The sequence below is a fragment of the Elephantulus edwardii genome, unplaced genomic scaffold, assembly GCF_000299155.1.
Source record: "Elephantulus edwardii isolate Elephantulus edwardi_28Jun2011 unplaced genomic scaffold, EleEdw1.0 scaffold00082, whole genome shotgun sequence".
Classification (NCBI taxonomy): Eukaryota; Metazoa; Chordata; class Mammalia; order Macroscelidea; family Macroscelididae; genus Elephantulus; species Elephantulus edwardii.
In genome coordinates, this window is record NW_006399832.1 from 5379171 (window position 1) to 5390545 (window position 11375).

Below are 11375 nucleotides of genomic sequence, written 5' to 3' on the forward strand. Positions count from 1 at the left end.
TCTGTAAATGTTCATTAAAATTATTAAAAAAATAAAATGATTGACAACTGATTACATGAAGCCTTAAAGAAACTATAAAGCTTGATTGCTTAGTAAATATGGTAATCTTGCACCAAAATATTAGTATTTTAGTTTAATAGTTTATAAGGACATTGGAGTTTTCACTGCTTGAAGTTTTTTCCTTAAATGTAGTATACTTAGGATGTCTCACTCTGTTTTTCTCTAGGTTCAATTAGCAGAGTTCCTAGAAAATTTACAAGAGAAATCCTTAAGGATTGAAGCTTTTGTCAGTGAGATAGAATCATTTTTTAATACCATTGAGGTAAGTGGTCATATCTCTTACTTTAACCTGGTTTGTTGCTCGTATCACAAGTAAATGATTCTGACTTAACAGGATCTGAGCTGGGTTTTATGCATTCAAGTGTATGCTTGTCATTATTGATTTTAGTCCATTACAAATATGAGTTTTTAAATCTTCCCACTGAAAACTATAGTGGTAATGATTGCACACGATGAACATAAACACTGTCACTGAATTATACATGCAAATATTGTACAGTTGGCAAATTTTTAATATGTAGACTTTGAGTATAATGAAAAACAAACAAACAAACAAACACCAAACCATGAAAGCTTGCTCCTGAGTGTAATCAATGACATTATTGTTTGTCTAAGGATTAAAGATTCATCTTTTACACATGAGCACATATACTTATTTATTAAGCAGGTGCAAATGCTTTATATATTTAACTCAGTTTAATTTTCACAGTAACTGCCAACCAGGTGTTACTGTTATTTTTCTCATTGTGTAGATAAGAAATAGAGGCTTAGAATTAAATATATTGCCCATGAGGACTGAAAATTGATTGTAAGTCAAGACCTCGGGTTTCAATCCAGCTTTAAATTCTTACTTACTCCACTCTCCTGCCTCTCACTGGATTGTTGTTGTTAAGTGCCATTGAGTTGACGACTTGTAGTGACCCTATTAACAGTGCATCTTTCTCTGCTTTATCCTGTGCCATCCTGACCACCTCTGACATACTTGAACCCACCATTACAATCACCATGTCAACCCATCTTCTTGAACATCTTTCCCTCCTTCACTGACCCTCCACATTTCCAAGCATGATGCCCTTCTCAAAGGACTGGTTCCTCCTAACAACAGGCCCAGAGTATGTGAAACAAAATTCACTATCCTTTTCGCCAAAGAGCATCCTGGAGGTACCTTTACCCAGATGTACTTTTTTTGTTCTTTTGGCAGTTCATATGGTATTTAGCACTCTTCTCCAATATCACAACTCAAAGACATCACTTTTTCTTCTTGTCCATCCTTATTCATTGTTTAACTGCATAGCAAGTAATTGCAAAGGTTACAGTTTGCATCAGGCGCACCAAGATCTTCAAATTGACGTCATTACTCTTTAGGGCTTTCCCAGTGCGATGTGTCTTTTGATTTCCTGACTGCTGGTGCCAAGGGTGTTAATTGTGGACATGTTATTGTTGTTATGAACTGTCAAGTTGCCTGTGACTCATAGAGATTCTCTATGTACAGCAGCTCTGAAGCCCGCCCTGTCCTGAGCCAATCTCACTGACTCTGATACACCTACCTCAATTGCCCTAGTTACTGTATCAACCCATCTCATCTGGGGTCTTTTTCTCCCTCTCCTGCACTGTCTTCCCACCCTTCAGAGCATAAGCAAGGTTGAATAATTGACAAATAATTTACAAATTCTCTCTTTTCTCCATCTGTCATGATGTACCTTTTGGCTTGGTGGTGAGGATTTTTATTTTCTTGATATTGAGATGTAATCCATGTTGAAAGCTACATATAGTTTTGGATCTTCTGCAACATGTATTTCAAGTTCTTCTCATTTTGAGCAAGCAAGGTTATGTCATCTGCAAAATGAAGATTGTTGATGCATCTTCCTCTGATCCTGCTACCACATTAGCTCTGCTGAAATGCTCAACCTACTGCCTATTGTCTGATGCCCAGGAAAACTAAGTGTCTCTTATGCTACAACTGTCTCTTTTGAGTTCATGCTTTCCTCCCTGGTGTTCTGCTCCCTCCATAGTAAGGAGAAGGGTAGCAGTCCCATCCCCAAGAAAGCTGACCGAGGCATCCTCATCAAGCTGCTCCAGAAGGCAGTTACTCTAGCACGAGGGTGACTTCATATCCTGTTTTGCTTGTGCAAGGTCTGCATTACTCCTGTTGTTTATCAATTGTTGTTGTTGATTGCCATCGAGTTGAGCACAACTCGTAGCGACCCTATGAACAAAAGACCTGAAGCCTAAAACTGTCGTCATTTTTCAAAGTTTCCAAAGTAGAGTTTCCAAAGGCATGTTGTTTAGGAAGTGGATGTCACTCCTGCTTCCAATTAACACCTGATAAGTATTTTGGGAAACTCTCCCAACTATCCTTTTCAACAGTCAACTATATGATCACTTAATCACCAGCCCTGCTAATGAGAGGAGCCAGGTATGTGTGTGTTTAGAGAGACAACAACCCAGTTTCTCCTGCTGTGATGAAGCCTCTGTGTCATGGCAGAGCAGCTGTGAATGGAGAACCCTGTTCAATATGCTGGCTGCTCCTTCACACACACCATGACTTTAGTGGAGTGGCTGTGCCAATGCTAGGCCTGGAGGTCATGGCTTCCCATCACTATGGGGCTCTTTTCAAGTAAGACCTCCATACAAATATCTTCTTTTACTTTTTATATTTAAAAATATAGTTCAGTAACTACCTCTTCTTTGACAATATTCCTATAGTGAATTAATTTTTTTGTAAGGCTAGCTATTTAGAAAACCCAACTCTACTCTCACTGTGTAACTACTCTACTCGTTTTGCCTCTTTTGTTGCTGAACAGTAGAGAAACAACAACAACAAAGCTAGCTATGGTAAAATGAAGTTGGTTGTGTTGGAAATTTAGACCATGCACTTAGTGCTACTTAGAGAAGTGAGATGCTCTGGTCAGGTCTTTAAAAAGCTGAGGTATTATTTTTTCTTTTCTTTCTAAACATGTGTTTCCTTTATTCAGAAGTGTTCTGTTTTGCAGGAAAACTGTAGCAAAAAAGAGAAAAGGCTGGAGGAACAGAATGAGGAGATGATGAAGAGGGTCTTAGCACAGTATGATGAGAAGGCCCAGAGCTTCGAGGAAGTGAAGAAGAGGAAGATGGAGTTCCTGCACGACCAGATGGTCCGCTTTCTGCAGAGCATGGACACTGCCAAGGACACGCTGGAGACCATCGTGCGGGAAGCGGAGGAGCTGGACGAGACTGTTTTCCTGACCGTAAGCACACTTCCAACAGGCCCAGACACTGGGGCCCAAGCACACTTCGAAAAATTCATCTCCCTATGGTCCCAGAAGTCTTTATATCTCTGTATGAAGTTTATATGACCCTGACAGTTAAAAATCACCGAGGCATACCTGACACCTATACAAAAGACCAGTAAATTCCTACAGCCTTGATGCCAAGATCCACCTGAAGTAACTCAGGTCACAGTCATGAAAGAAAAATCATTCTGTCTGCCAGCCATGATGGCCACCACCTCCCAATCGCAAGAGGAAGCAGCCTCCAAAACCTACTGCAGTCCCATGTTTTGCCGTCAGTGCCAACACATGTCTAATGCCTCATGTGCTTGCATTGTTTCCTGGGTCTGTCCACTCCACTCCCTGATCTGAAGTTACTTCTCATACAGGTCATTCTCTCTGAGCCTTGCCAAGTGACTGAGAGTATTTGGGTATATTTGCAGTGATGACATAATGTGTTTCCTCTTATGGGTAATATGCTGGTGATCTTACTGGGGGGCTCCTGAGGACAGGACTCCTTTAGTTAAAAGTAGTTAACTGTGGACAGAGGGAGGTGTTGCTCTAATTACTTCACTAGTTTAACTCTTTGAATTCCCTGAAAGGAAGCTCAAGTGGCATAGTGCATAGCAAGTTCTACTGCTCACCCAAAGGCTGCAGCTCTCTAGCATGTTAGAGCCACCAGCAGCTGCATAGGAGAAGAATGGGCAATCTCTTTCTGTTGTAATTTCCATCCCTGGAAACCTGATAGAGGGTTGTTATGTTATTGTTGTTGCGTACCATCAATTCAGAACCCACTCACTGTGGCCCCTCCAGTGGGTTTTCAGAAGGAATTTAATTGCATGGGAGGAGGTTGCCCATCTTTCTCCCACAGAGCAGCTGGTGGATTTGAACCATATGCATTTGGGATAGCAGCACAGTTCCTTACCACTAGACTAGCTCTCTGATAGAGGGTTACTATGAGTAGGAACCATTTGATATAAAAGTTTTCCCTGAAGGGAGTTCCAAACTCGATGGAAAATTAAGCTAATTAATTATCAAATTATTTTAGGATAAGTGTGGATCCCTCTTTTCAAGGATTCCCTGTCCTCTTATCCTTTCAGTGACGTTTGAAGACAGATGAGCTAAAATTGGGGCAATGTTAGGCTTTTAACTTGCCTTTGGAGACACCTCAAAAGCCAGGTCAAATTGGACTATGTGGACATGGTCAGATTGAAAGAAGAATTAAAATTATTAGATTGCTTTAGGTTTAATTAAGGCAAAGGTTAATAACTTGACACCGGGCTCATATTGCCAAATAAAGCATACTATTCACAGTGTTTTACATTCTCTAAAAAACTTATCTTTGTTTGAGAAGAATATTTACTTTTCTCTAAACATTTTTATCTGCTTGTGAAAGTTATGATGTTTACTTAAGAAAATTTGTATAAGATAGAAAAGGTAGCACAGAGAAGGTAACCCTCAGCACTGACTAACAGTAAGGTACTTGGTATATAGTACACATGCACAGAACAAATTTAAGTTGTTTTTCTTGGTTTAGAGAATTCCATTCTCAAGGCTGAACCATTTTGCTGATGCATAAAGAGATACAGAGGTTAAGAAGGCCTTGCTGATCACAGAAAAAAATAAGGTCACGAAAAAATAAGGTGACGAATGCTCCCACCACTACCCCTGGAATCTCTGGTGGTTTAGTGGATAAAGTGTTGTGTTGCCAACTCAGAGGCAAGCACTTTGAAACTGTCCACTGCTCTGTGGGGGAAAGATGGGTAATCTGTGTGATCTGCAGCCTGTGAAAACCAGGGGGGAGGTTAGTTACAAGCTGGATGGTTCTAAGACTATGGAAATGAATGGAATTGATTTTGTCTACTACCCTAACCTTCATTCAAAGCATCAAATCCCTTGCAGCCCAGGCTGAAGCCTCCATAGGGGGGTTATTCCTCTTTGAAACAGGGAAGAGGAGGAGTAATTATTGTGGAACTCTCATTTGGAATATTCATTCTTTCAACTCATTTTTTCTTATGGGTGCTAATTGGTTTCTCTCTCTCTCTCTCTCCCCTCCCTACTTTCTCTTTCTCTTGTAAGTCATTTGAAGAAATCAATGAAAGGTATATAAAATGTGGCACAATGTAGTGGCTACTGAGAATAGCATGTCTGGATGCTTTATTTTAATGTTCTGATGCTTTATAGAAAATGAGCTGCCAGTGAGAAAATGCATATATTTAATGAGCTACTAGAGTTTCACTTTTAGAGCCAGTGCTTTTAAAAACTAAATGACAGCTTTTGAAAGAGAATTGCATGTGCTATAGTTAAATAACAATTATCACAATGTAGATTTTTTAACTGCTTCCTTGAGATGAGCTCTGTATTTACAATCTCATGTAAACTGCCGCTGCTGTCTCTGAATGCAGAGCGTTTTGTAGATGACTTAGATTTAGTGGTTAACTACGAGTATTTGAAAGAATCATTCATAATGCCTTGTAAAATTTTGTCTTATGTAATCTTAATGGAATGTTCTCTGATTTTTCACTTCTAAAGATAGTCATGCATTTATTTATCTTCTTTTTCTACTCAGCTAACCTAACTGAATCTTCCTCTTGATTTTTGTTGTCATTTAAACATTCAGTGTTAAAGGATGTCTTCATTCTTTCACAAAGCAAAACACTCAAAAAATTAGGAAATGTTTATAAAAACATACACAAGGCTCATATCTATTTTTCTGAGCATGATGACATTGGAATTCTTATACTGATCTGACATCTTTTCCTCTTTACTCCATTGTGAGATCTAAAGTCTAACTAGTTAAACCTAATATTTTACCATTTTCTAGTAGATTCTTAAGATTGTAAATATTTTCTTCAGTTTACTGCAATGCCAGTGCAAATTTTGAAATATTATAAAGTAGAAAAATATTTTTTCTATTTTGTTTTTGGGTTATTTTTTACCATTTTTTAAAGTTAATTTTAATTAAAATTTACAGAGACTTTGGATTTCCATTCATTCATTGTTGCACTTTTCTCCCTATCCACCCCTCCCCTCCTCCCAGTACACTGCCCCATTGTTTTACAATCCCTCCCCCCAGGTCCACTCCACTATGCAGCCTTTGTTCTGGACTATTTTGTTTTGATGTATGAAAATATAGAAAAATGAGTTTGAATTAGAAACTATTTTTAAAAAAAAATTAAACTGCACAGGTGAATTCTACTTATCTAGGAAAAAAAATTATCTATTCAAGAGAGTGTTCCACTAGTCTTAGGAAAATAAATGACATTAATATTGGTGTTGATGAGAAAAGTTTTATAATGGTTCTATTACAAGTAGAATTACTTGGGCGCTTTAAATAATGCAGATGCCTGATTCTTACCCTTTGAGATTCTGATGCAATTGATCTGGGGGTGTGGCCTCTTTATTTTTAAAGCTTTTAGAAGGGCAGTGTGATGCTAACACAAAAGCCATGCCTCTGGCTGTTCAAATCCACCAGCCTTTCTGGGGAGAAAGATAAGCAGTCTCCTCTCATTTGAGGCACAGCCTTAAAAGCTCAATAAAGATTCAGCTATGAGTAGGTTCTGATTTTACAGCAATGAGATTTTATGTTTTGTTTTCAGTGGTTAAAGAGTTGGATATTCAGCAATTTGAGCTCACCTGCTGCTACCCAGGATAAGATGTACATGGTAGTCAGCTTCCACATAGACCAATGGCCTGAGATGTATGTGGTAGGCAGCTTCCACATAGACCCATGGCCTGAGAAACTCTATGGGGCAGTTCTACCTTGTCCTAGGAAAGTCACTGTGAGTTGGAACTGATGCAATGGTCGTGAATTTGGTGTTTTGAGATGAGTCTAATGTATCATCCAGGTTGTGAGAACCCCTGGTTTATAACTCCCTGTCCTTTAGTCCAGTGGTTCCCCAAACTTGGCTGTGCCTCCGTGTCATCTCTCTGATTTGTTAAAGATCCCGAGGCTCTACCCCAGATAAACTACCTCAGAATTCCCAGGGTAGGATTAGGTACCTGCAGTCTAACAATTCTGATAGCTGTGGGGCAACAGCTCTGAGGGGCAATAGTCTGATCTGATATTTGGGCTGCACTTCTATTTAAAAAAAATAATTTCTTCTTAAATATAACTCAGATAAATAGATAGATAGATGTATACACACACATATATAGTGCCACTCTCACCTATTTTGTACAATGTAGATCTGCATTTCTTCTTGTTTTTATTTCATCAGTTCATGGAAGATACTGATGGCCAAAACTTGGTAAATAAAGATCTGAGAACTCTTCTACCTTAAAAAAATGGCCCAGAATATTTTTACTTTTCCAGGCTTAGAGTATTAACTTGCTGAGGCTTCACCTCACACACTTTAGACACGTTGCTAATTTCTTGGAGAGGGACAAAATGCTGGGCAGGCTGGAGGTGTGGCGAAGAAGAGGAAGACTCTTGGCCAGGTGGTGACACGGTGGCTGCTGCAATGAGTTCTTGTGTGTCGGGAAGTGTGAGGATGGCACATGGTTGAGAAGGGTTCAGACCTTTTGTTCATACGTTTCTTATGAGTCATACTCAACTTGACAGCACCTAACAACGTAGTATGAACTGGCATCCATTTAATACTAAATGCAATTTCTTTGGTTTTTATGGATTTTAATTTTATTGTCTAATTGAAAATGACTTTGTTAAAGCTGCATTCAAGGGCAAGTACACTTGAGATAACTATTCTTTTTCTATAGAGAAAAAAACCAGCAACAGAATTCTAGAATTTAAAAGAAATAAAAGCAACTAAAGAAAGCCTTATTAAATACATGCAAATACACACACACACACACACACACTTGATGAAACTTGATGCTTCACAAAAAAAAAGGCTTTCATGTCCTCAAGACAACTTCTGTCTCAAAGTCTCAGAGTTGCTGGTGCTCTTTTCTACAAGAGGTGCTAATTATCTCGTTTGTCTTACCTTGCTGCTTCTCTCTCTCTTCATGTAATATCTCTGAAGACAGAGCTTGTGTATTAAATAAATAATTGTTCTCAACCCTAAAAATGCTTAAATTAAGGAATGCTGTCAAGCATATTTAGACTCCAAATTTGCATATCTTCAAAAACACATTTGCTGAGAAAATGCTGTTCTGTTAAGAAGATGCATTTCCCCCTCCATTTTGTGCTTTTGTATAAAAATAATAATAAAAGCAAGTTGCAGTCATTGTAGGACCTACTCATGAAAAGATGTCCACTTGCCCTCATCTATGCAATTTTAAAATTGAGCAGGTCAGTGCACAGGGAAAACTCAACATTTTACTCGGTGTATCTGCAACCAGAACATTTTTATTTTAATTTTGATCCCCCTTTCCCACATTCTGCATCCCCAAAGTCTTCATTTAGGAAGACTCATGTTGGGAAAACCATAAAGTCTGTGATCCTGGAATTGGGGTAGCTCATAGAAGATGACATTATTGTTAACTTACTTTTAGAAGATGGTCACAGTCCTGTGTGAGAGTCACAGAGGAGAGCTCCTCACCCAGCGTGAGGCTTCTTCCACTCAAGAGAAATGCTCTTGAAATTTCTCGTCTTGTTGCTTCAGAGTTATTTTGGTGTTAATTCTTTTTAGTATTTATTGTTTTATCTGGATTTAGAAATGCTACTTCTTGGCATATTGGGTGCTCTGGTGGTGTAGTAGTAAGGAATTGTGCTGCCAACTCAAAGACATGTGGTTTGTATCCACCAGCGGGGCTATCTCCTACCATTTATAGCTTCTGAAGGCTGCTAAAGCATCAGCTATGAGTTGCTTCTGACTCGACAACACATAGTGACAACAATTGTTGACATCTCTCCTAAGAGAGTCGTTAATAAAAATTGTGACTTGTTTAGTCTTTTAAGAACGCATATATTTTACCTTGTTTTACTGCTGTTTCCCTGGTACCTAGTCCAGTGTACATGTAGTAGGTAAACGATATTTTCTGAATCACTGGATGGCGAGCAGCATGATAATGAGAGCTGAGAATCACATGGCATCCTACTGATGCCTTGAGGCCTTATTTATGTCCTCTGACAATAAATAACCATTCAATACAGAAACTGTTGCTGATTAATCATGTAGATGAGAAATTTAAGACTGTATAATTTGGCAGAATCTTTTCTGTTTGAGGATGTAGGAATGAAATTTTCAGTGATTACCAGTTGCACTCAAGAACCCCAAGAACTGGTGTTTTTTGGTTTTGTTGTTTTAAGAACTGGTTTATTTCCAGACCTTTGAAACCTTTTTTTAAATTCCTCTTTGGAATGAACTATAAGCCCTGTCTGGTAAAAATGACCACCAACAATGACATCTTGTTTTTAGCTTTCATTCTGTAGTTAATAGCTTCGAGACACTTATCTCGAGATCTTTTCTCCTGGTAGATTGCTCTCAGCCATGGAACGCACTGCCTCGCTGGAGAACGTGCCCGCTGCGTTTTCACTTTTTGAACATTATGATGACAGTGCTGCAAGAAGTGGCCAGATGCTAAAGCAAGTGGCTGGTAAGAATCCGAATGTCTTAATTTCCTTGATGAATTCCACGAGGTGTTGCTTGTTTGTTTTATAATTTTTTTTTAATCTAAGGCGATTAATGAGAGGAGTATAGGCTTGGTTGTCAAATTTTAGCCCACCATTTAGAAGTAAAGTAAGAGACTGTGGTACCATTTCAGCTATAAATTGTATTTCCATTTGAAGCTTTATGATTGTCCTGGGATGTTGTGGAGATGGGAGGAAGCAGCAATAGAACCAAAAGGTCTCCTGTTTTGGTATTGTGTATGTGTGTATGTGTGTGTGTGTGTGTGTGTGTGTGTTCTTTCCCCCCCTCTTTTCCTTTCAAGGAGGATTTCTCTCCTTTTTTTATTTAAAGATTATTTGTTCCATGCCAGCAGCCAGGTATAAAAGGAAAAAGAAATCAAATATATTTTATTGTGTTGAACAGATTTTTCCTTATTGATGGTTCCCCCTCTTCAATTCAGTTCTTATCCCCGCCCTCCCTTTCCCCCCCCACTCCTCCCAACCAAACAGATTAGCTTAGAGAACTAACAGCTCAGCATCAGGCTCTGCAGCCAGGAGCCTCCCACTCAGCTGTCAGATGCATCCTGCCAGCTCTTCAAAATATTTTTTAATGTGCTATTTTAACAAACAAGACAATGAAACTTATTTAGCTTTCTCAAAGCTGCTGTGTTTCAGTGATGCTCCCAATTTCCTGTTCAGTGCACTCAGCTGTCCTCCTTAAAAGATGCTTGATTGTTCCCAAACCACCTTAAAGACTTACAGCTTTGGAAAGGCTGCTTTGAAATTGACAGCTCACATTTCTGTAGGAAGCACTTTAGTTTAGTAACTGGTAAAAAGGCCACTGTGTCTTAAGAAAAAACCCCATATATAGAGAGTGAAAATTTCAGTCATTTATCCTAATGAGTTTCTCTTGAAATGTCTCAAAACAAAAGAATGTCTTCTTGTAATGTCTCAAAGAGGCATTAGAACAGTAACTGCAAATGAAGAAAGTCTTATTAATAGAGCAGATTTTTTGATTTTAAGAGTTTCATTATATGGTATTATGCATTTGGAAAGAAACTTCTGAATACCCGTGGAGCAAAGAGAGGTCACTGTATGTATTTTGGAGGTCAGAGAGTTAAATTGTCATGAAGTACTAATGAGTACACATAGGTACACATGGAAAAAACAGTGTGTATATGAAGTGTGGCGTCAGGATTGTGGAAGATCTATCAACAATCTGTGTTATGCAGATGACATAATCCTGCTTGCTAAAACTGAGGAGGATGTGAAGCACTTGCTGCAGAGGGTCAAGGACTGCAGCCTTCAATATGAATTGAGGCTCAATATCAAGAAGACAAAGATTCTCACCACTAGACCAATTGGAAGCATTAGGATGGATGGTGAAGAGATTGAGATTGTTCACAGCTATAGTTTGGTTGGCTCCACAGTCAACTCTCTTGACACCAGCAGCCAGGAAATTAAAAGACATATTGCAATGGGAAAGTCTTCTGCAAAGAACTGAAGAGCAATGATATCACTCTGGAGATTAAGGTGTGTCTGATACAGGCCAT

General features: G+C 38.8%; 1 protein-coding gene across 1 annotated transcript in view; it reads left to right on the forward strand.

Moving 5' to 3' along the window:
* Positions 1-11375, forward strand: part of LOC102843550 (cardiomyopathy-associated protein 5-like) — a 148979-nt gene that overhangs the window by 77435 nt on the left and 60169 nt on the right. The window contains exons 3-6 of the mRNA XM_006889884.1: positions 227-322; positions 3054-3287; positions 5388-5410; positions 9691-9809. Of these exons, the coding sequence (XP_006889946.1) occupies positions 227-322; positions 3054-3287; positions 5388-5410; positions 9691-9809 (472 nt within the window). The remainder of the gene's footprint in view (positions 1-226; positions 323-3053; positions 3288-5387; positions 5411-9690; positions 9810-11375) is intronic.